Source organism: Serinus canaria, chromosome 3 (assembly GCF_022539315.1).
Source record: "Serinus canaria isolate serCan28SL12 chromosome 3, serCan2020, whole genome shotgun sequence".
Lineage (NCBI taxonomy): Eukaryota > Metazoa > Chordata > Aves > Passeriformes > Fringillidae > Serinus > Serinus canaria.
Genome location: NC_066316.1, coordinates 82,051,782 through 82,077,544, shown reverse-complemented (window position 1 = coordinate 82,077,544; position 25,763 = coordinate 82,051,782). Strand labels below are relative to the sequence as shown.

Below are 25,763 nucleotides of genomic sequence, written 5' to 3'. Positions count from 1 at the left end.
TTATGTCCTTTGGCTTCCAAAAATAACATCATGTTAGTATTTTGAGAGATGAAAAAAAAAAGTTACAGCAAAAATTTAGGTAAATATAACCTCTTAATTTTAAGATGTTGCTCACAAGATGAAGCAGTACAAGTATAGCTGGGACTTAATTGCAGAATGTGCATGAAGGTTGATGAAGGAGAATTAATGATTTGGGAATTGTCCTTATTACCTTACTACTGAAATCAGCCTCCCTAAATTGAGAACTTGTGTCCATGCATTCCTGAAGGACTGATTCCTCTGGGTACTGCAAATACAACTAAAGCTAGACCTACATACTTATGTTTTCTACTAGAGTTGCAAGACAGAGTGAAATTGGTTCCTCCTGGCCCTACTTCAAGTATGTATAGCTGTTGGTAGAGTTGTTCGGAAGAACGTTTTGAAGTGTTCTGAATGATGAATTAAATGAGTGCTAACCTTACCAGTTCACTGATCCCAAGTACAGAATTAGCACAGTACTGTACAAAACATTCTGTTCAGAAGAGGTCATGGGTGGGCTCTAGTGCCATGTCAAATCAGGGCCAGTGCTGAATTCAAACTGGGTAGCTTAGGGTTGGCACAGAGGTGGGTTGCTTTGTTTTTGGGTTTTTTTTCTTCTCTCTACTCTGGATCAAATAAGAACCTCCCCAGTGTCAGTTCCAAAATGTAAAGGAACTTCTAAAATGTAAACGAATGTATTGAACTTCTAAATTCCAAATACATGTTTTGTTCTTCCCTTACCTTGTGTGTCTACACACAGGGTGTGCATTTGAACTGCTGCAGGCAGTCTTTTACCAGAGACCCTCCAAAGTTCTGTTGCTGCTCTATTGTAAGCTACAGGAAATACATGTAAATAAGGGCTAGATTTTATTAAAGTGGGTGGTGTCCCAGTAGGAGACCTCTGCTGGCGCCGAGGCAGGTGCAGAGCAGCAGGGAGTGCACCTCCCTGGCTGTTTACCTGGGACATGTACAGAGCCTTATCTGAAAAATCCAAGTGCCAGGAGCCTGCCCTAGCAGCCACTTCTGCTGCATAGCAAGGGAGTCTGGAGGATTACAGAAGCATCTAAGTTCAAAAGTTTTAAGTCACTAGAATTAGTTTGTAGGGGTTAGCACTTCTGCATTTTGGGACAGTTCTTCCCTACAAGCAGCCCGGGCAGTGTTCTAGAAATACCTAATTTCCTGCGTAGGTTTTGGTCGAGATGTTATTTTTGTGTTTGTTTGGAGGGGGTTCCCTGGGTTCCGAGAACTGCCTCTTGGCACCGAACTGCTCTGAGGTGACTTGCAGAGGCACAGGTGACTTCCCTGAGGGCTGCTGCTGACGCTGTGTGTCCGCAGGGGGCTGCACGCCGCGCGCGCGGAGCCAGGCGGCGCTGGAGCGCTGCGCGGCCCTGCTGGGCCTCGACGAGGACGACCTGCGCGGGAGCCTCACCTCGCGCGTCATGCTCACCACGGCAGGGGGCGCCAAGGGCACGGTCATCAAGTGAGTGGCGGCGCCGGCGGGAGGGGCGGGGATCGCCCGTGAGGGGCCGCCCGCGAGGGGCCGCCCGCGAGGGGCCGCCCGCGCTGCTGCCCACTGCGGGCCGCTCCGCGCCGCCTCTGCTCACCCACCGGCGCAGTAAGCCCCAGCTCCGCTTAACCAGCTGCGGTGGGCAGCTGAGGTGCGCTCGCACCGACCGTGACTGTCTAAAGCGCTTCTTTTAATGGTTTACCAAGCACAGGTGCCACCCCCGTGGTCGTACAGAAATCACAGTGCTGAAGGCTTAGCTGGCTTTCAGCACTTGGAATAAGTAACTCCTGTGTTGTATAAAATCTCTCGTGTGTCAGTGAGTACGCTGTGTGGCCAAAGAAAGTATAGCAGTCAGCCAGTGAAATCCACCGCCTGCGCAGCAAATTTGGTATGCTAAAAGATTTATCAGATACACTCTATCAAGGAATGTTAATGTGGTGCCTAAAGTCTTTCAAAAGACGCTTGAATCTTTTTCCTGAGGGCTGCACAGTGCTCCCGTGAGTGTTGCCCTGTGATAATTCGGGCTGGGATGCTTAAATTAGAGGGCAGGAGGGCCACCCTTCTTAATGTCTGAGTGATCAGTGTCCATGTGTTTGTCATACGTAATTCTTCTGAAATCAAGTTTTTACTTTAAAAACACCCCTGCACATGGTAATCCAGAAACTGCTGCTTTTTGCTGGTTTTGATAAATACATATTTAATCTTGACTGTAAATAATGTTTCACAAAAACATGGACAGAAAGTGTGTTATTTTGGGTTTTAAATTTTTTTTTTTGAAGCTATTATCCAAGTAACTTCCTAGGCACAGAAGCAAGATAATGATTCCTTTCTGTATGCACGTGGAGAAGAATTAAGGACAAAGAGCATGTATAAATATGGTACTGGTGATAACATTTCAAAACCGTGAAATTTATGACTCTTGCAAAACTGAGTTTTATGAAAATGACAATGCAGTTACTTTTTATTTATGAAAAACCTCCAGCTTCTACCACAAATTTTCTCTTGCTGAGATTGATCCTAGCATGCAAGCTGTCAGGGGTGCTAGCTAAGATGCCTGCAACTGAATTGTGTGTTTTAACATTTAGTTTTTGTGTTGAGTATTTTCTGGAGTTCACATCAAAAACTGAACTTGGACTAAGCAGTTTTGAGCACATTAAAGTAATTCTCAGTGTTCATCTGAATGTATCAATCTTTTAATTAGGAAGCTAATGAACATTTACTCCTTGGAAGAATACAGGTGTGCTTTTTATTAACCTGTGGAAACAATCAGATTTTTTTAATGAATTGAAAATACTTTATTCACCAATGTTTAATATATGAAACTCATAATTATCTGTATTAATTTGGTTTATTTGAGTTCCTTGCATATTTTGTCTTTATAATTTCTTTGGAAATTTATTACAGAAATTATTATTATGGAAAAAATTCTAATGCAGTGACAAATGGTAAATAATGTTGGGGGGAGTGGGAGAGGGTGATGTGTTACTCTGCATTCAGTTAAAAGCTCAAGATCTAAACCACTTAGTTGTGTATTCAATAGTCCATTTCTGGAGAGTAAATTCTTCTCTCCCTGCCCAATGTAAATTCCTCCTCTCTCTCCCCCAGCAGTTACTAGAAATTGAGGGCTTTGAGTTGCTGTCATCTTGCTGCCTTATCAGATGAAATGAAGTGTTACAAGTAATTTTTTTTCCCTTCATTACAAGCTTAATGTATAGGAGGATGTCAGTCTTGCAGGGAAAGGTGTCTCCAGTGGAAAATATTGACCGAGCTTTTACTATTTGCTCTTTTCCAGACCATGTCTAAATTGACAGCAAAATCTTTGATATATTTTTCCAGGAGAAGCTTTATCAGTACTGTGGATAACATTAGAGTAGAAAATTATTTATTGTACATTACAGATGGCACTCGTAATTCATGGCATTATGAACATTTCAGGTTTTGGAAGTCAATAACATTTTTTACTTATTTAAAGTTGGGATGCACAATAATTGCTGATCTTTCTCTGTTGTCTTACTGCTTACCTGGTTATTCTCCATCTTCCATTTGCATTTTTAAATTCTTCTCAGCTTACTACCACCCACTTTCCTTTACTGAAATATATCTTGTGGATTTTTACATTATGAATTTTTTGAAAATAATTTTGTATGCTAATCTTGTTACCAAGATTTTCTGCTTTCTTAATTCAGTATTATTAGAGCCCATTTTTGAGAATACCCTTAATTTCACATTCCTTTTAAGTGAAAGTGTTAAATAGAAGCGATAGAGCTTTGAATGAATTGTATCCACGTCAGATTCAGATGGCACCCCACTGGAACTCAGCTCTCAGGGAACTGCTGATTCAGCCTCTGAGAACAGATTCGTTTTGCCTGTTGTACATTTAACACATACCTACGGCTTGTCTGTATATTTTCCTGTTGAGAATGTTTGGTGGGACGTATCAAGTTACCACCATTATGAGGCACACTGTGTGATCACTCCTCAAGTGATGCTGTCAAGAAGGTTTCTTAATTTTTGTTACAGCTTTGAGTTTACTTTGGATTAAAACAGTAAAGATTTTCTGATCAGTGAATTTATCCTGATAAGCCTGTAGTGTTATTAGCCCTGTACAGTTTCAAAAGTCTGCAAATGCAAGGAGCGATGTTTTTATGCCAGCAGATCTTATTTTTCCTGTTTTATTTTGGGGGTATCAAAAATGAGTTCAGGAGACTCCTTACAACATCTCAATGATTACTGCATTAAGCCTCTTTTTCTAGCATTTTATAAACTTGTGCATCTACGAGCAAACATACTCTAAGAAATACACCAATGTCATCTTCTCACATGAGTTACTGCATGTAAAAGCGGATTGGACTATTTTAGATATTTGTTACATAGACACAATTTTTTATATGGTAGTGTGGTTTAGAACCTACTTGACTGATATCAGTATTAGAGTTTTGACAAGTACTTTTTTTTTGGTTTTTTTTTTTTTTTTTTTTGTTCCAGCAACCCAGAGAGCTGGTCATTTCTCTCTCTTTCTTAGGGACCTTTTGTGTACAAGTAGATCATGTGAGTCCTAATAGGTCACAGTGAATAAATGGCTCAGCTGAAATCACTGTGCTCAGAGTATAACAAAGGCTTTGTTCTGCTGGGCTCAGTGGAGCCAACAAGGAACAGTAGGAGGGTGATGCTAAATGCAATCTCTCTGAATTTTATTAAATAATCATGTGCAGTGAATTGCCTGGGGGACTTGACAGCTGCACTACGTCTATCTGTCCTTGTCTCCCAAAACCCCATAATAATTACCTTGCTGGATAATGTTTTTGCCATCCATGTGAAGTGTATTTACAGAGAGAAATAATGTGTTAGCATTCAAAATCTGATGCTTCTCTTAGACTGTAAATGTGCTACTGTGCTTTTCACTTGCTCAGTTTCTTCTTTTCCAAGATGACTTTCACAGAGGACTCCATCATCACAAACTAAATTATTTTACAAAGTGAAAAAAATTAACTTGCATCATACCAGGTCCTCCAGCTTCTTTTGCAATACATTTCCTACCAAAATGCATTTTTCTTTTTTTAGTGATGCTACTAAAGTGTCCATTGGAAAAACTTTTTCAAAAAATACTTTTCTACATTATTTTGAACTTTAGCTTTTTTCAAATTACAAATGTGCTGCTTATATTCTTTAATTATGTGGAGTATTTAACTAGGTAGGGTTACTTAATCCAGGCTACCTTATTTACGAACCAGTAACCATATTGGATGACAGTAATTGATGGATATCGCTTCACCTGCTCAATCATGGGCAAATTATACATGTTTTTAATTAAAGTTAATTTGCTCTGGAATATATTTGGGATCTGCATGGAGTTGTCCACAGATTATTCTACCCCATCCATGCTTTCCCCTAAGTCTCAAACTCTAGATCAATGGAAACATTGCTGAAGAAATTGCCATGAAGACCAACAAGGGTTTTTCTTGCAGCCTTACCAAAGTGCTTAGAATTTGGCAAATTTTTTTTCTATTCCATTCAAGTAGCTGTTAAATTCAGGAGAGGGAAGGAAGGTAAAATGGAGGAAGGAGACTCTATCTTTTCCTGTTCAGGCAAGAAAAAAGAGAAAGAGATTCATTTATCTTTGCGTAGACCAAAGAAAGGAAGAGCTGAGGGAAAGCAAGTTCATGAGAAGAAAGCTACTTGTTCTGAACATCAGTTCTGTGGTGGGGCTTTTGTGTATCTACTGTCTCAGGGCATTTTCAGCATTGTTTAATAGTTCTGAACTTTCAGTTGTGCAAAATTCATTGCAGGGTTACATTTTCTTTCCATGCATGTTTGCTGCATACCATGAAATTTAACAACAAGGGTTTGTGCAGTCTTTAGAATTGCACTTAACAGTGGCAGAATTTGCTATTTTGAACACTAGGACCATTTTGTAAATAAATGCTCTAGCAGTACAACTATTTGTCATGTTGTTTAAAACAGTAAGTGAAAAACATAAATGATTTTAATATATTGTATTATGTAATAGGTCTGCAGCTGACAGGAATTAGTATTCTGATCTCTTAAACGTATCAGAACAGAATGCAAAGGTACCTTCTTCTATTTATAAGCTGAGATTTCTGTCAGTACTCATTACCTTAAGATAAGATAGATACTTAGTGGAAGACAAGATTGTGTGTTAAAGCTAATTACTATCAAATGTAATGTAGCTGCAAGTGTCCTTTGGGAATGAAGACTGGTTCCAAGCATTACCAGTCACAGTAGAAAGTGATCTCCATCATTGCCATAATTCTGCATCAGAAGTATTATCTTTGAAAAAATAAAAAAATAGTAATTATTTGTTAGTTTAGTGCTTATGAATTCTGGGAAGTGAAGGAAATTATGCAATATGGGTAAGCTGTTGTTGTAGTTTAACTCCAGCTGGCAACTCTCAGTCCCTTGCAGCCACTCACTTACTCCCTGCCAGTGGAAGGGAAGGGAAAAGGGAAATGGTAAGAATGAGAAAACACATAGGTTGTTGATAAAGACAGTTTAAAAGGTAAAGCAAAAGCTACACATGCAAGCAAAGCAAAACCAATTCTCCACTTTCTGTTGCAAGGTCAGTGTCCAGCTCCCCAGGATAACAGGCTTCATCAAGTGTTGTGGTTACTTAAGAAAACAAAATTTTAAACTCATAAAATCATTCCCCTTTCCCTCTTCTTCCTTCAGCTTTTATTGCTGAGCATGATGCCATATGATAGGAATGTCCCTTTGGTCAGTTGGGGTTAGTTGTCCCAGCTGTGTCCCCTCTCGACTTCTTGTTCACCCTCAGCCTCCTCAGTGGAGTGATAGGGTGAGAAGCAGAAAAGATGCCAGAGCAAAAACTGAACTTTGGGCTTTATTATAACATAACAAATCATACGTAAATAGTTGAAATATTTTTTGTAGATGGTGGTGTATATATTTGAAATATCTTTCTCTGGAAACTGCCAATAGAGTTTCTAATTATCTAATACACAATTATGAAAGCATCTGAATCTCATTTCTACTGATGGTAGCAATTGTTTTTTACAGGTAAGATAGTCTAACTTGGCAAGGTTGTTTTCTGCCTTGGCCTAGAGATCAGGGCGGGAGGTTAGGTCCTAATTTATGGTATTGTAAAGGCTGTTTTTAAGCTTAGAGTCTAATCTCAGCATTTCACAGTAAGGAATTCTGAAAAATAAGATCTGTATTTTGTTTTTTTAGGGTACCCTTGAAAGTGGAACAAGCAAATAATGCTCGCGATGCCTTGGCTAAAACCGTGTATAGTCATCTGTTTGATCACGTAGTGAAAAGGGTAAACCAGTGTTTTCCATTTGAAACTTCTTCTTTCTTCATTGGAGTTCTAGATATAGCTGGTTTTGGTAAGTATACGTAAAATAATTTCTAGTTGTCACTTTTTCCCACCAAAGGTTCAATAACAAATTCTGTAAGGAAGAGTGGAAGGGTTTTCTTTTTCATCTTGATGGCTCTTGTAAAGCTTTTGCTTTTTGCTTCTTTGACTCACTGAAATTCAAAACAGGGCATGTTTTGTGATGTGCTCCAGTCCTGCCAAGGTTTTCTAGGAGAGCAGCCTTTGGTTTTCAGGTCTTTAGAGCTTTGATATCTACTGCCAGCCTGTTGTATCATAGATGCATGAGGGTGTATGGGTACAATTTCACTGTCTGGTAGCATCTTGCTTTGGTTGGCTGCCAAGTGTCAGTCGTTTATCTCAGAAATATTATCTGCTGCACTATTTTTAGATGGCTTGTGTACAACTTAGAAATCTGTAAAAGATTTCATTTTGCTGAAAGAAATGGATATGGATCTGAACACATCTTTAAATATTGGCACTGTGAAGCTTCTCCTATTTACTATGTAATTTAAACTCTTGGAACACTGTTTTATGATAAAAGTTTAACTTCTGTCTTTCAGAGTACTTTGAACACAACAGTTTTGAACAATTCTGTATAAACTACTGTAATGAAAAACTGCAGCAATTTTTTAATGAAAGAATTCTGAAAGAGGTATGATATATTTAATATTATATTTGAGGAGTTGGTTTTTTACTGTTATATTTGATGAATTTTTTTTTCCCCCGAAGAAATACTTCAATTACTGCTTTTCATAAGATTACATATTATGTTTGAATAAAAAAAAACAGTTGACATACTGTTTCCATAATATGTGACATCTGGTTGTGTCAGAAAACGATGTGGATTTTTGAAAACCAGCAATGAGGTATCCAGAGATTGGATAATCGCTAATACCTCATGAAAATATTGAGTTGAACAGGCTTATCATTAACGTGTTAAAGTTGGAATAGATTAAGCTGTGTAAGAAAATTCTCAAATGTGTGTTGATTTATGCTATATTTTTTAAAATTGCATCATGTTTATAAGAAAACATTATTTTTATCTTGATTTTTTTTCAGTAAAAAGAAATAAATTAAGAGTGGTGTTTTCTCTTTTCAATTACTTTTTTGTAACTTTAGGAACAAGAACTTTACCAGAAAGAAGGCCTGGGGGTTAATGAAGTTCGTTATGTAGATAATCAGGACTGTATAGGTATGTGCTTCTTGAATTGTCAAGCTTTTTGTTACTGTCTCAGGGAAAAAACCTTCAAGCAGAAGAGGTGAAATATGCATAGCACTAGTAATTATATGGTTTTATATATAGCCTCATTCAATTCACAATCTTAAGAGTTCATAGGCATTTCTGCAGTACAAGCATTAGCAGTTTCAACCTTTCCACAGGAAAAAGTATGTAGTAAAAATTCCTCTTAACAGTTTCATGGAGAATTGAAAAAAGTTGCAAAACTGTGAGTTTGTGTCTAATAGTTTCAAGAGCATGAATTTCTGTGTCAGCTTTCAAGGGCTTTGGAATATGTATGTGAGAGGTCAAGGCAATGCAGTTGTTAAAAGTTGCGAAACCACCACTGTACGCTCAGTTCTGGTCTGCCTTTCCTAAAACAAATTTCTACTTCTCACTGGATCATATTATCAAATGGAAATAATAACCTTTTAGTTTTGACATGTGGTAAAATGTGGATTAAAAGCTTAAAAATTTCTTCCAGCAATTGAAGCTAGACCCAGGATCATACAGTAAGAAGACTTAGGCACTTTTTGGGTGACTAATTTCAGCTTGAGACCAAGAATTAAAATCAAACAATTGGTTCCTGATCTTTTTCTCCCGTGTTTCACAAGAGTTAAAACTTCTAGATTTGATGGATTTCCTATACATACCTATTGAGATATTTAGAACTGATTTGCCATGACTTCTTTTATTTTGTTTAATGGCTTTCCAAAGGTACTTTTGTAGAGAGTCAGTTTAGCAGCATTTGAGGGTGTAATATTCAGTGGTGATACAAGTTGATATTAAATTATTATCAATTATCAATATTATATTCAATTTCTGTAAATTTATGGTTTTTTTATTAACAGATTTGATTGAAGCAAAATTAGTAGGTATACTGGATATTTTGGATGAAGAAAATCGTCTTCCCCAACCAAGTGACCAGCATTTTACTTCAGCTGTGCATCAAAAACACAAGGACCATTTCAGGCTCTCAGTAGGTTTATTTTTGTTGTCTGTCTTGTTTTAATGAAACAGTTCTTGGAACAGTTGATAGTAACATTTCAATTTAATGAAAATCTTTCGTAAGAAATCTCATACCACCCAGTCTGCACAGTCTGTACCTCTTTGTTAAGGACAAGTTTGGTTATTAGATTTGATGAAAAGTTCACTGAAGGCTTCAAGCAATTCTAATATTCTGCTGAAACTAAAGCCATATTCTTGACTTGCATTTGAAGTTTTTTAACATGTAAAACATGAAAAGGAAGTAAAAACACATTTTAATTTAGATTGCTTCATATCAGATGAGTTATTTTGTTCTTTAAAAAAATTTCTTGCTTACTTAGACATTTGACTCATGTCTAGTGTCTAGCTAGCACTTCAGAGGTGAATATAGGTATCATGCTAGGAAAATTTTTTTGTTGCTTGTTTTTTAACACACAGCACTGTCTGGAAGATTAAGGCAAATAGTTGCAATTTATATCCATGAATTGTGTTGAAATTAAAAAAAATGCGAGCAAAGGAAGCCGTCATTTATAATCCATTTAACAAAATTGTCATCCATTTAACTTGTGTTAAGTTTCCACTTAATCCTGCTTGCCTGAATTGGGGTGCAATGAAACATTCTGATGGTATGTGTATGATCAGCTGGGTGCTTGCCTGTTAAGATATACCATCTAAAGCCATATCTTTAGCTTCAGTCAAATCCTGTTCATATAACAAGGTTATTCATCAGCTGTCAAATTTATGATAAAGAAAGTGTTTATTAAAGGCACAAGCAAAATCAACTGGCTGGTATTAGCAATCCTGATGACTTGTATTAAGAATGTATTTAAGTGTGTCAAAGAGTTTGAAATTAGGTTTTTAGAACATCATTGTTTGGACAGGAGTGGTAATGATCAGCACAATTGTACTTGTAGGAAATGTGATTTTTAACACTTTGTGCTCCTGGCAGAACATGGTGGGGTTCTAAGAATAAAATATTTCTTAGTCTCCATTCCAATACTCCTTTGTAATTTAACTTCTTAATTCCAGATTCCTAGAAAGTCTAAATTGGCTGTTCACAGAAATATCAGAGATGATGAAGGCTTCATTATCCGACACTTTGCAGGAGCAGTATGCTACGAGACGGTAATTTTATCGATGGAACACTATGTTTATTGTGTTTTCTAGAACATTTATGTTTTTTCAGTGCATATTGCTTAAATGACAAAATTTCTTGTGATCAGAAGAGAAGTTCAAACATTGATATGTCTTAACTTTGAAACTAACTTTTTGCATATTTGACAGAATTTACAGGTTTTTTAAACTTTTCAGGTTACAGCCCATTTTAATGAAATATGTTTTGTGTAAAAGTTTATTTCAAATCTATAGGTAAAGGTGTCAGTATTAAATATATTGATTTACAGCCTACTGCAAATTTTTCATCAAAAGATGTTTACATCCTGGGGAGAAGAAAAAATTATGTGATATAAAAGTATTGTTAGTGAAGAGTACTGTTTTGAAAGCATGATTATCCTTGTACACAGTCCCCATCATACTTTGTGTTTTCCTTTTCTACTGGCAATGGACTCATTCATGTAAAAATACAAAATACCTGAAACTGCTACCCTCAAAATACATTCCAGATTCTTGTGTACTTATTGTACTAAAACATTGTAAGACCTGAAGCCAGTATCTAGACCATCAGTTTTCAAAAATGAAAGTTTAAGATAAAATGAAGATCCATAAAGTTTTGTTGTTCTGTATAACTTCAGCATGTATGAAGGACGCTACTTGTGTTACTTACTTGGCTGCATACGTATTCCTCTCTTGTGTCTTCATGGCCCAAGGAAACTTTAGCACTTTGATTCTTATTACCCTTTTATGGGATATCTGGCAAATTGGCATTTTCTTCAAAGTAGTCTTGTCATCTTCTCTTTATTGATATCTAAGTCTCTATTAAGTTGCAGCAAAAGCTATTAAGAGTTTTGTAAATGTGAAATTGGATACCAATATATTGACCTCTGACTTTCACTGTAATGTACTCTTCTCAAAGTTAGTGATCCAATTCAAATAAACCAAAGATATAAAGTTTGTAGGAAGTGACAATATGTTTTAATAAATCAAATGTTCATAAATAGTCATAGTACTTCTAAAATAACCTGTTTTCATTTCGTTTTCCAAACCGTGTAGGTTTAAGTGTGCACGTTAATTCCCATTTCACAATAGATATTAAATGATATTATGAGCAGTGAAGAATTAAGCTTCTCAGAACTCCCAGGTGATGATGATGTGCTGAGTGCTGGAAGTGGAAGGAGGATGGTCATTGGCAAAAAAACAACTCGTCTCTTTAAAGGCACCAAACCTTTCTTTGGGTTTCATAATTCCAATAATATCCTTCAGATTTAAGAATGTCTTTTCTCTCTGGCATTAGAATTTTGTGTATCCAGCTGAAATGTTGTTTGAAATAATATATTAATATTTACCCAATGTATACTTGCTGATTTTTGAATTAAGTATGTAACTATATTTCCTTTGGTTTTCTAATTAGACTGAAGTAACTTGGACAGTAAAACAAATGTGCTTTTATCTCTTGGGTTGTCCTTTCAGATGCAATTTGTGGAAAAAAACAATGATGCTTTGCACATGTCTCTTCAATCTCTTATATGTGAATCCAAGGACAAGTTTGTTCGACAGTTGTTTGAGGCCAACACTAATAACAACAAAGATCCCAAACAAAAAGCTGGGAAACTCAGTTTCATCAGCGTGGGTAACAAATTCAAGGTAAAATCATATAGTAAAGAGTCCTATCTTCTTGTAATATATGCGAGTTTTATGTTACTTGAATTAAATAGAACCTAGGGTTGGGAGAACTAGCAGTAACTTGAGGTTCAGAAGAAAATTTGGTTAAATAGATGGTTTTCTTCTGTTGAATTATATAAGAAACTGGCATATTAAGCTACATGCTGTGCATTTCTGTCAAAAGTATCTTCCACAATAGTCCTTACAGAGATTATACAGTGATTTTTAGGTCAGAATCTTTCAAAGTCACCTAGAAGTCTTTATTCAAAAGGTTTTGAGATTTAAATTTGAATTCTGTGGACTTTAAAATGTTCTAGATGCGACAAAATGTGTTCTTCCATCCCATTGTAATTATACCTTCTAGAAGAAGTTTTGATTCCCTACAGTTGGCCAAACTCTCAAAATTCTGTACCTAATCTATCCTTTTCTGAAATAGATACTTAGTCATGGCTTTCACAGGAAGATATTCATTGTGCTGAATGTTTCCTTTCCCAATACCTGAATCTGATGCTTCTCCTCATTTTCTCCTTTCTTCTGATGTTATAAAGCTGACCTTCAAACCTTGTCTTCTCCAAATGTTTTCTGCGTCCCTTTCTCATTCAGCAGTTTTATTTTAGCTGGACTATTCCAGCTCAGGATGGCTAGAAAGAAAACAATAGGGGAATTAAGAGATGAAAAGCAGGCACATCGTGGGCTGCAGGTAAATTTTTCAGTCTTGTGGATTTACAGTTGCTAGAGCTGCAGCAATTTCAGCAAGAGCTCTTTTCAACACATCTGGGCCAGATCCAATGAAGGATTTGTATGCCTTCAAGTCAAGTGCTGAAACAGTTTTGGTATGCTATCTTACCAAGGGCCACCAAAAACCCACCTAGTGTTCCTAGCTAGACTCCTTACACAGTCACTGGGGTATGCAAGTATTTTAGATAATCCAAAAAACCTGCACATAGAGTGAGACACTGCCAGTAGCAGAAGAGTGTTTTTGCATTTCTGCCCAATATCAAGGTTAAGTACTGGATCAGGACTGCAAGTTAAGTTCCTTCTTGCATAATCATATTTTGTGGCTAGCATTTGGAACTGTTCTCTAAAGGTGCAAGGGCTGAAGAACAGGAAGGATATGGTAGCAGCACACTTGCTTTTTATAGCAATAGTATTCTGCTTCAAGTCTATACTGTATTCAGCGTTCTATGGCTATTCTATTTCCTGTAGTGAGCACCCAGATATTGGTCAGTCTGACAAAGGGTGTTCTCATTACACCTTTCTGGAGTTGTTTGGTTAGGTAGCCAGAAATAAAATTTTTATGGGTCCAGGAAGAGTAGAATACAGAGCCTGACTTGTAAGGTGGTGGTTTTGGCATTTAACTGGGAATTGGGCAGACTGCTCTCTTGAGTTTTGCTCTGATGATTCTTTTTAACTCCTTCCTATTCCATAGCGGTTGTTGAATTAAAGAGTAGTAATTGGTTTAATATAAAATATATGATCATCAGGTGGTCTGAAAAGTTGCATACATGTCCTGAGAAAACCCTGCAGCCCTGAGTCTGCTTTAAATGAAGCTAGGGTCTAGAATTTTTTAGAGCTGTGTTTTAAAAATAAAATAAACTGGGGGATCTTTTGAGGTAGTTTCCTCTTCCTTCCATCTGGATTTTCAATTTCTCTTGGATTTAGCACCCCACCTTCAGTAATGCAGTCTTGTGCATTGTACCACTGCCCAAAGAGAAGTGAGGGAGGCATTTTTAAAGTGAAGCAGAAATTTTGGGGGGAACTTTTTTGGATTTTCTTTTGGAACTTTGGTATTCACCTCTCCACCTAGAACACAACTAATGTCCTCCTTGGATCTGGCCCATCAATCTATAATTCTTTCAGTGTTTTCAAGTTTCATGGCATTTTGAATGTATGTGTTACTTCCAGTAATTCATTTAGTGTTACCTTCCCAGACACAGCATGTGATGCTGATGAACACTAATAGCCTTGAAAATTTCACTTCAGATGACATCAAAATAAAGTCTTTTATCTTACTACATATTTCATCTCTTTAAGAATAAGAATTCTTTGTGCATTAATTTGTAAGTCAGTCTTCTGAACTACTGAAATTAGAACTTCTTCTAATTATATCAATTACTAGATGATGTTGCAGGGACTTCTCTTTATGAAATCCTTCACACGTCCCTTCCTTATAACTAATTAAAATTAATTCTCTGTAATCCTTTGAGAAAATAATGATTAATTTATCATTGGATCTCTTCAAGATTATTTGAGATGATTTTACCTTATGCTAATGATGAATTAAATTGTGACAATTCAAAGAGCAGTAGTTTTAGCCATATTGCACATTAAAATGTGTAAAATGTGTAAATCAAAATTTAGCAAAATTTACACATTTTGTTGGAGAAATTCACCTGAGAATGTCTCTGGTTTATTTCTTGTTAAATCACAGAGTATAAGGAAGGGGTATTTTTCCTCAAGCAGATATGTATTCTGTTGAGGGAAATTAGTTTGTCTCTTGCAAACTTAAGTGTTTCTGACTTAAGAAAACACAATTATTATGGTCAAGTTGAAATATAAACAGTATGTGTAAGTGAGAACTGAGCAGGAGGTTATTAGTGTTTGTCATGCTTCTTGTGGCACTCTTTCTAACCACATCCATGTTAAGTTAAAAAAATCCCAAACCATTTTATCTACCAGAGGGACAACGGGCTGCTGTAGGTGATGCACACTACTCATACAGATCTTGTTTCTTGGATTCAAGGTAATTGAAAGATCTGGCTAAAAAAATTAAGTCAAAAGTCAGATCCTTTGAATTTTGCTTCCAGTGCTGAAAATGAATACATTAGGACATACTGAATTTTGTATTGCTGCAGTCTATATACTTAAAGTTTGCTAATAAACTAGAAAGGCTGGCCCAGCAGTAATTTATGTTAAAAAAATCCCCAAAACAAACCAGACTCATCTCTAAAGTAAAAATATTGCTATTTTTCTGATGTGGTTTTGGAATATTTTAAGTCCCTACCAATTACTTTTAATACCAACTCTAAACTGCTTTCTCTGATAGCTTTAAGTCTTTGGTTATCCTGAAAATTTGACTCCAAATAATAGCAGTATTACAGGCTTTTCTCATAACAGTATATTTAAATGTAACCTCAACAAATGTGATTTTAAAATTGTAGTTTTTTGTCATCAATAGAGAATCAAAAAGTTGGAAATTTGGAAATAGAAATAGATCATTGCAGGTAAATGTTGACATAACTTCAAAAAAATCCAGAAGAAAAGCCTGAGAATATACTTTGTGTTAATTATGTAACACACAAATAATGCTTGTTATAGATTAAATTTGGCATTTCACAAATTTTCAGCATGTTTTTAAAAAATGATTGCTGATTGGTCTATTTTTTTAAATTTGATTTTATTACACAGTCATAGGTTTTTATTTTCCCAAATGGATGTGAATTTTTTTTTTTTATAACTATGTTGTAATTAGTGACTAGTCCATGCAGTATTGCTGTACAATTAAATAAAACCAATTTCCTCAGGGCCATTCATGCACACTTGCATGGTTTTGTCTATTAAAATTGGTGAATGTTTGGTTTATCAGTTCTGTCTCACTAACAATGAACATGCATGCAGTAATGCTGTACCTCTCTTTGGTGCGTATATTTCTGTACATGCCATGTAAGGCTCTTGAAATACCTGTTTTCTTTTACAGACTCAGTTAAATTTGCTTCTTGAGAAGCTTCACAGCACTGTAAGTATATATAAAGATGAAAGTTCACAGTTTTCTGATGTAAGGCAAAATAGATCATGTCAATATTAGGGCTTACAGTAAATGTGATTAATAATTTCTTTAGAGTTTGCAGCTACCTGGCATTTTGGGAATATCTTCCAGTGCATGTAATGGCTATTTATTTACCAAAAGGAAAACCCACCACCTTCAAAAAGTTGTAGAATGAAAGTTAAAAAAACTGAATAAGCAATGTGAAATCTGTCTCTGCTGCAATTGCCTTTTTTGTCACTTTTACTTCTTTCTGCATTGGTTATCATTGATGACTAATTTTCAGAAAATTTAGGAATGTTTCTTAGAAGTAAGTTATTTAAGAGGTAACTTATTATTATTATTGTTTTAATATTCCATAAATTCATTAAATATATATTTTTTCATTTTGATTTTTTGATAGGCTGTAAATGCCTCTAATGAATATTTGTTAATTTGGCTGATGTAATTAGATAGTTTGTGAAATTCTCCATGTATGACATGCCATTTTATTTTAGAACCTGGAGCTGTAGGAATGCAGTGTTTCTCTTGACCACATGTTCTAACCAATTATCGATATTAGGCTATGCTCTGTCAAAAAAAGAAAAAGGGTGGAAAATCAAGGGAAGCAAAGTATAGTCAGCATACAAGATTTGGAGTATAGTCAGCATACAAGATTTTTTACTGTAGTCATGAGGCCGGTCTGAAGGGTGATCTATTTCACCCAGAACATTCTGGAACTGAAATACAATCCTGGGAAAAAAGTGTGTGGCCAGGCTTGCTGTACTCTTGAGTTTAGCTAATCCGTGATTGAGGAGAAATTGTTAATGTAGAGTTCCCTTGGCAGGTGCTGTCTCATTCTCAGCTGAGAGATGGAAAAAGAGAGAATATGCTACAAATCGGGATTAAGGCTATGTTTTCTCAGGCCGAGTTTTGTTTTAGTATATGCAAAGTTATCATTAGCAGTCATTTGTTACAGGAAAATCTGAATAAGTGGATGGTGCTTGGCAAAATGTTGTCCTTGATGAATGTGAAATGATCAGAGAGAGCAGTGGTCAAAACTGTAGCACACATGATCATAACAGAGGAGCAGACTGGAACAACATCAGAAAAAGGAGACAAGATGTGAGCCAAAGAAAGTTGTAAAAAGTAGAAGTTAAGGAAGGTCAGGTTTATCTGGCATGATTCTGATGTCAGGAGTGGTTTGCTCGTGAACTCTGGGGCATGTGGAAGATATTGAGGGTAGTAGGATCTAGAGTCATAAATCATAGTTTGTGTACATGTTAAGGAGAATAGTTGGATGAAAATTCAACAGAATTTACAATCCAATTAATAGCTTTAGCATTGAGATCAGTTACATCAAGACCAAGGTTACAGTGCAAAACTGATATATGAGAGAAAAAGGATGGAGTTGGGACTTGATTATCTTTAAGGCCCATTCCCACCCCTTAACATTCCATGATTCTATGATAATGCCAGCATATCTCTTTTAGAATACTATTATTTTATATCTTTTTTTTCCCCTCACCACTATGTCTTAAATAATTAAATGTTATTTTAGGAGTTGTAAAAATCTGTGTATTTTACTAACTTCTTGCTTTGGTCATAGGGGTCGAGCTTTATTCGCTGTATCAAACCTAATCTAAAGATGACAAGTCACCATTTTGAAGGAGGACAGATCCTCTCTCAGCTTCAGTGTTCAGGTAATGTATGCCTCTGGTATTTTTCCCTCTGATTTTTACTTTGGTGATTATGTATTACCATAAGTTTGAATTATGTGGGATGAAAGCAGTATTTCCTTGCTTGAACTGTTTTCTAGAAGGTAGGTTATTTATGCCTTATAAACAGCTATTTAGATTTTAAGTAACTTAGCATTCATTTTAGAAATAATTCATCTGAGTTGGCGTTAGGACTCTTCTTTCAAAGAAGAGTTGCTCACAGTATAAATAGGACACCAGTTCAGTCTGGAACAATAGAATTTTAAATTTCTGTGGCAGCTGAAGTGTTAGAAACTCCTGTGCGTTTAGAGGCAGTCAATGTTAGCTGAGATATCTAATAATTGAAACACACCAGCATTCTTTGATTTTATAGATACTATTATCAAGTTTAATTATACTGGTTTACTTTCTCAAAAGTTTCTTTATATCAATATTAATTTGATTTGGAGCTGAACATCTAACATGGATGAAACACTGCATCTTCATCACTCTTGAAATGCTAGATACTTTCCAAATTTATAGCTTTATTTGCTCATGCCCCACTGAACTTTTTGAAAAACAAAGACAGTATAAAACAATTAAATTTCTGTTGAAAGCAAGTATGCAAAAGATTAAGTTTTACGACAGCAACCCCAAGTTAAGGTTTAATTAAAAAATTTACCTGCAGCCTCTGTGGATAGGGACATGTAAAATAGTTGGTAAAAACTGGTATAGCCTGTGCTGCTGAAGTAATTTGAATCTTACTGACTGTGTCTGGGATTTACTGATATCCTAGTTGCAGCCAAAATGTAGTAACATTATTCAGGACATTGAAGTTACACCTTAGCAGCTGACACTTTGTACTTCAATTACACTAAATGTTTTAGTACTGCACGAACATGCATTTGAGGTTGTATCTGCACCACATCTCACAAATACCATTCGCATGATTAAAATAAATGCCTGGTTGGGCATTATTTGGTGGTTTGGGTATAGATTTGGGTCTTTTTGTCTTCCCTTTAAAAATGAAAGTGTCAAATCTGCTGAAAAAGAAAAAAGGTATGGAAGAAATATTAGAAGAAAAATCCTATGGATGATTGAGTGTTACTTACCTCTCAACTAGGGAGAATTTATGGGCTTTTTGTATGTGTTCAGTATTAACTTTTTGTGACTGATCACATAATCAAAAAATGCTGCAGGCTTGATCAAATCCCAGCTGAACTTTGTGGTTTATTCTCTGAACAATGTCTTTGAGTCTTATGTCATAAACCTACTTACTGTTTATCATAAAATTCACTGCTTAATTTGCATGTTACTGATCCCACCTTTTGTGTATGTGTCTCTGTGAATGTAGGGATGGTGTCAGTTCTGGATTTGATGCAAGGTGGTTTCCCGTCACGAGCTTCATTTCATGAACTATACAATATGTACAAGAAATACTTGCCTGAAAAATTGGCTCGACTGGACCCTAGGCTTTTTTGCAAAGTAAGAAGATAATTCTTCGGTATCGTCCAGAAGAGAAAATATATTGTGATGTTGGTTTTTGAGTTTCTTTGAAGGAGGCAGGATTTAATCCTTTGTGTTTTCTGTGTTTCAGGCCCTATTTAAAGCCCTGGGACTAAATGAAAATGATTACAAATTCGGACTAACCAAGGTGTTTTTTAGACCCGGCAAGGTAATCTTTTTCTTGGAGTTCATGATTATGAATCTTAGAATAATTTCAGTTTGAAAGGACATTTGAAAGTGACATTGTTTAACACATCGATAAAAGTGTGGCCAACCTAAATAAGGTTGCCCAGGATTTGTATAAATAATTTTGTTCATTTTCTTTGAATAAACCACAAAATTTTTACGGATAAAATTGGGTTTATATTCCTATTGCTGATGCTACAGTATTTCTAATGCAATGTTTATATTCCAAGAATTATGTTGACTATTAAAAAGAGGAAGTCAGAGCCAAGAAGAAATATTTTCTAGTAAAATCTGCTTATAACTGAAATCTCTTTCTGTGATTCTGAGCATTGCTACTTCTATTCAGAGTAAGGAGATGAAGTTGAGAGCTATTGTGATGAGAAAGGAAAATTATTGCAATCCCAGAAAAATGTTCTTTCTGTCTTATAATTACTGAAAAGCAGAAGTACAGGATTTTCAGAAAATGTTGCCTTCAATAGGAAACTTATACAAAGGTTAAAAATTAAGAAGTGCTTTCAGCTTTTATTTTTTCCACAGCTAAATAATTAGATGTGTCTTGAAGTTGTGGAAGGCCACAGTTCATTTCCAGGATGTAGACAAACAATTGATTTTTAAAAATTTTATCAATGAATATTTTTGGTGATTAGTAAATAGTTCTATTATTCAAAATGCTAAGTGTTGGACATCCATAAAATAAACATATGAAAAATCTCCTGTTGTAATTTTTGTTATCATTAAACAATAAAGTGTAGTAAAATTTATCTGCTGACTTTAATTGAAAGCTGATATAATGATATACAGTTTATGTTAAAATTTTTTATTCAGCATGATCTCGAACAATAATGTCTAACACTCTGTGTCCTCCTAATAAATAAAACTTGTTTTAATTGTCATTTAGTTTGCAGAGTTTGATCAGATAATGAAGTCTGATCCGGATCACTTAGCAGAGCTGGTTAAACGAGTGAATCGCTGGCTTATCTGCAGTCGTTGGAAAAAAGTTCAATGGTGTTCTCTCTCGGTGATTAAATGTATGTGTTTTATGTTTTATAAACTCATAATGTTGGTTAAAAATACAGCAAATCAATTATTAACACTTTGAAGTGTGGCTGAGGACATATATAGCCAGCCAATGGTTACATACTCTGAGTAATTGATTTCAAAGTTGGTGGGATTTTTCTTGAAGTTTACTGTGCAGATAAGGAATAAGGTGGTGTGGAATAGAGATTGGCACTTGTGGTGTGCTTCAGAAAAGGTGCCTGGGAGATGGGGAAGGGTCTGATGCAGAACGTCAGCAATCTCTGATAACATGGAGGATGAAAACTGCATTAGAATGGGGAAGAAAAGCATAAAGGCCTTATGCCAGTGCACACATGGCTGTGCACTTGGGCTAGCACAGTCTGTCACTGATTGATTTGCTGCTGTTGCTGTTTATAGTGAAGCAAATAGAATTTCTGAATTCTTATGAGATTTCAAGCATCAGAGATTGTAACACTAAAATCTTGGGTTTGATCTAGACACTTATGCCATTTAGTCTATTTTTTTCAGAAGTACAGGACAGAAAGTATGTCACCATGTGCAAAAAGTAGAAACAAAAAAAGGGAAATAATATTGATTATTATTTCTTCGTAATATTTTATGGGAAATTGGAAGCTAATTTTACTCCCAATACAAAGCTGAAACAGATAAACAAGACACAGCATGCATCTTTGTGGTCACTTAAGTCCAGTGGTTAAACATCACTGCTCACAAACTATGTGCTAAAGGCAGTCTGGATCCACAGGCATCTGCATTTTCTCTAGTAAATCTGTAAAAACTCATTTATTATGGCACTTCTAAAATACTCAGCACACATGCATATGCCAGTGCCTTGATTCTCTGTTTAACTTGCCTCCTGGTCTCAGTCATTTAGTTAGAGTCTTTAGATGAAGACTGTATTTAAAACAAAAGCTAGAGGTTTTGTTCTGTGTTTTTTTTTTTTTTTATTCCAGTATTGTACAGAAATGCTCAGTGAGTTGCAGCCACTTTATTATCCCTAGTAGATACTGGCTACTTGATTACTCTTCAACACAGGACTCAGACCTCAAGCTCAGTGTTTCCTGCTTGCTAGAGCCTCTGACTTTTAACAAAAGTTACTGATATCTGTGAATCTGAAGGGGTGTGTGACTGAGCACACATTTCATTGTTCCTGTTGGGTTTGGGTGAGAGCCTTTGTGCCTGGCCTAAGATTATGAATTCTGCTATTCTGTTTCTTAAATGTTGTGGTTCCGATATAGATAAAGCTCTCAAGCATACATAGTCTGCATACAGTTTTAAGACATCAAATGTGTAAGGAAGATAGAAGTTGCCTTAAACTGTATAAAACATTAAGATTCTATCTTCTGTGTGTTTACAGTGAAAAATAAGATAAAATATCGAGCCAGTGCCTGCATTAAAATACAAAAGACTGTTCGTATGTGGCTTTGCAAGAGAAAGCACAAACCACGGTAAGAAGATATTCCTTGGTTGGAGAAAATATATTTTAAATAATATTTTCTTGTGACTGTAAGAAGAGGTTTACTTTATTTAACTAAATCTATCTGAAATCATAAAATGATGCTAAGTACAATTGAAGGAGACAGAGAGGCTCTGTGTTCCTTCACTCTTTCCCAAGGATGAATAGACTAAATCTGAACCTTTCCTAAAGATGTTTCTTTAGTTCTTTGTTCATAAAATCCTTCAGTGACAACCTTGTTGTTAGAAATTTTTTATTAAGTCTAATTTAATTTAAGCTCGTTAATTGTTGTCCTTTACCCATTCACACCTTCCTTTATAGGCTCCCTTTCATTTTTACCTTAGAAATAATAAGTGTCTTGTCTCCTCTTGAAATTAATTCCATTAGCTGATTGCAGGGAATACTGATGGAAAAACTACTTCAATAATTACAATCTGCTAACACCTTAATGCTCTTCAACAGAGACACGACTCTGTTCTAGTTGGGGGCTTCTCATAAATTCTTTTACATCCTTTGAGAATTCTGTTTCATTTAAATCTTGGCATTTCTGACAGGTTTTTTTTTTTTTTAGCTAGTTGGTGCTCATCTTTAATGGTTTGATTTAGTTTCTACTTTTGTGTGTTGATTTGCAAATCTCAGTACAGTGGTTTCTGTTTAGGAAGATTGTCTAGAAAGTTGTAACTTCTGTGTGGGGCCTTCAATAGTGGTTCTTAAAAAAACTCTTGAGTTTTCCTGAACTCTTCCCCAGCCTTCTTTTCTCATGCCTTTGGGGTGTAATGACGGTGTTCATTCTGGGTTGTAATGCTGTGTAGTTGAGTTTTATCTGATTCATTCTGTTACTGCTTTTTGAATAAGTAGCACTACTCTGCCTTTATACCTTCCAGTTAAAATACTCTAGTGGATACTGATGATTTATTATTGTGAAAAAAAAACCCCAAAACCAACCCAAATTAGTTCTCAAACCAAAATGTAAAAAATGCATTTTTTCCATTTAGAGTCACTGTCTGCTAAGTAATTTTAGTTACTGCTTGGAAAAGGCTCCATTGCTTAGTTACTTGATGTGGTAATGTTTGAATTTCAAAAAAGAGGGAGAGTTTTGTCAGAAGGCATAACTTTTCTCCCTGTCTACCTTTTTTACATGAGTGTCTTGTGGAGTTTTGAAAATATCACCTTCCAAAATCATTTCAAATAAGCAAATAAGCTGTCTTACCTTCACAGCATTGATGGCCTGATAAAAGTACGTACATTGAAGAAGAGACTTGATAAATTTAATGAAGTAGTAAGTGCTCTGAAGGAGGGGAAAGCAGAGACAAGCAAGCAGGTCAAGGAGTTGGAGGCTTCTATTGATGCTTCAATGACCAAAATTAAGGTATGTGATAATAATGAGAGAAATGGTATCTTGGTACTGGAATCTTTTAAAAGCTTCATCTAAAGGAGAAGGCCAATGCATTTTTCTTAATAGAAAATATACTTTATTATAGTGGTCTTAATTTTCAGTCATTGGTAATTCCTGTTTAAAATTATTTGTAAATATAACTGAAGTGAATCCTGAAAATAGGTGCATATTACTTTGGTATCTGTGTGTCAAAATTGGCACTAAAGGTTAAAAAAAAAAAAAAAGCATGTTGATATTTTGAGACAAGTGTTGTCAATAAGTTGTTTGTTGCTTTCATTATTGGAATATCAGTTACCATTATTACCATTATCAGAATACCAATTACCATTACCGATATTTTAACTTAATAAGGGCTGAAACAAGGCATTTATCACAGAATAAAGACATTTATTACGGAATAAAGACATTTCCAGTTATGAGGTTTTTCAGACATGGTAATAAAGAGAATTCAGCTTGCTGATTATGCTTCAGGTCTTAGTCCTCTCTTTCTTACCACAGAAGCACAAAGACAAAATGAAAGCACACTGGCATTTATTAATGTTAGAAAAAATTTGGTTTCTTGAATTCGTGTTTCATGCAATATTATAGCTTTCTTACTGTTAAGACCATATTAAGAATTTTCTATTTAAAATCACTGTTGAAAAGATGGTAGAGTTAACCTGTCAACTTAGGGTTCTCTTTTCTAATAAAAATTATATCATTTGATTATCGTCATGACACACTATCAGAAAAGGTCAGCAAACCCCCCCATATTGCAGTTTTATTAGTAAGATGTGAATTGTAAAATGAAATTAAATTGTGCCTGTCAATAAAGTTTGAACACGTGTCTAGCAAAGGCTATTTTTGAAGCATTTTCAACCTGTAATTTGTTACTAATAACTTTTTAGAAAAAGTTAGTCACAACAGAGTGCAGTATTTTTTCTGAATGCTAGCAGAACTATTAAGAAAAACTATATTATGCCATGACATAAAAGCAGAGCTGTAAATAACCACTAAAGAAGATAAGAGCACAATGCAAAATACACATGAGAAGGCCTCAATTTCCATCCTAGCATGTTAAGAATTAATTTATGTTGCTTAAAACTGCAAGATTGAAAATATGAAGGTATGTTTTGAAAGGAAGTTAACTTCAGTGATGAAATGAAGATGACTTTGTATGGTTTTATAGGAGAGGGGAGAGGAATGGGTCCTCAGGATTTTAGAAAGAAAGGGAAGAACTGACTCAAGCTTCCCGACCCTGAGGTGTATATATGATTTAAGTATAGTGCTCGGTGATCTCACTTCCCTTAATATTTTTTAAGTATATGCTTTCAAAAGTGAAGTAAAAATAAAAAAGGATTGTCCCCTTATTATTTTTGCAGACCACTATAATGACTAGAGAACAGATACAGAAAGAATATGATGCTCTAGTTAAAAGCTCAGAGCAGCTTCTGAGTGCACTGCAAAAGAAGAAGCAGCAAGAGGATGAAGCAGAGAGGCTCCGACGCATCCAGGAGGAAATGGAAAAAGAAAGAAAGAGACGTGAAGAGGAAGACCAAAAACGAAGGAAAGAAGAAGAGGAAAGACGCCTGTGAGTCTTCAATTTGAATAAATTGCTGGTTATAGAATGAGAAGAAAACAGGAAAGGCTTTTTAGTGAGGTTGTTTTTGATACACTTCCACTTAGAGAGTCACTTGGACTGTATTTCTGTGCAGTGTTGAAATATTTCCAGTGATTTATAAGGCAAGTGACAGAAGAGCAAATGGAAGAAATTACATGATGCATCTGGAAATACAGATGAACTTGAAAAATTTCATGACCTTTTGATGACCCTTTCGTATCCTGTCATCAGGACAGTACTGATTTCCGGATTACCAATCAGTTTTATGAAAGAGACTTTGTATTTCTTACTATTTCTTGTTCACTTGTGTCATAATAACATGTTTTCATTTTCTTCTACTTTTATGTAATAGGAAATCTGAGATTGAGGCAAAGAGAAAGCAGGAAGAGGAAGAGAGAAAAAAGAGGGGAGAAGAAGAAAAGCGTATTCAGGTGCATGCTTTAGCTGTGTGTGGCTTTGGGGGATTTCTTGTTATTGTGGTGGTTTTGGGGTTGTGTGTTTGCTTTCTTTTGTATTCATTTACTTATGTATAAATCTTTTCTGTAGAATCTTATGTTCTCCACAGAGTCTAATGGCTTCTTTCTGTAAATGCATTTCTCAGATTCATTCACCAGTGTTGCTTTATTAGTAAATATAAGGCAAATGTCATGTTTAGGGTATGCCAAGACAGATCACCTCTTTCTAGTTCACATGCAACTTCAGGTATTCTGAGGGGAGGTACATCTGTTTTTAAAGGGTTTTAAAAGTTACTGTAAAAATATGCAACGTTGGAGAATACTAGTTTAGCC

The 25,763-nt window shown here is 35.6% G+C and overlaps 1 protein-coding gene across 5 annotated transcripts in view; it reads left to right on the top strand.

The window, feature by feature from the left end:
* Nucleotides 1-25,763, top strand: part of MYO6 (myosin VI) — a 102,142-nt gene that overhangs the window by 57,050 nt on the left and 19,329 nt on the right. For 4 of the 5 annotated variants that reach the window (XM_050972891.1, XM_050972895.1, XM_050972892.1 and 1 more), the window contains exons 12-27: nt 1,354-1,498; nt 7,229-7,386; nt 7,937-8,028; nt 8,496-8,568; nt 9,444-9,571; nt 10,609-10,704; nt 12,166-12,339; nt 16,055-16,093; nt 17,709-17,802; nt 19,151-19,281; nt 19,394-19,471; nt 20,387-20,516; nt 21,881-21,971; nt 23,198-23,348; nt 24,737-24,945; nt 25,328-25,406. In XM_050972891.1, the coding sequence (XP_050828848.1) occupies nt 1,354-1,498; nt 7,229-7,386; nt 7,937-8,028; nt 8,496-8,568; nt 9,444-9,571; nt 10,609-10,704; nt 12,166-12,339; nt 16,055-16,093; nt 17,709-17,802; nt 19,151-19,281; nt 19,394-19,471; nt 20,387-20,516; nt 21,881-21,971; nt 23,198-23,348; nt 24,737-24,945; nt 25,328-25,406 (1,868 nt within the window). Of the gene's footprint in view, nt 1-1,353; nt 1,499-7,228; nt 7,387-7,936; nt 8,029-8,495; nt 8,569-9,443; nt 9,572-10,608; nt 10,705-12,165; nt 12,340-16,054; nt 16,094-17,708; nt 17,803-19,150; nt 19,282-19,393; nt 19,472-20,386; nt 20,517-21,880; nt 21,972-23,197; nt 23,349-24,736; nt 24,946-25,327; nt 25,407-25,763 lie in introns of those variants that run through there. The other variant, XM_050972894.1, reaches the window with a different exon arrangement.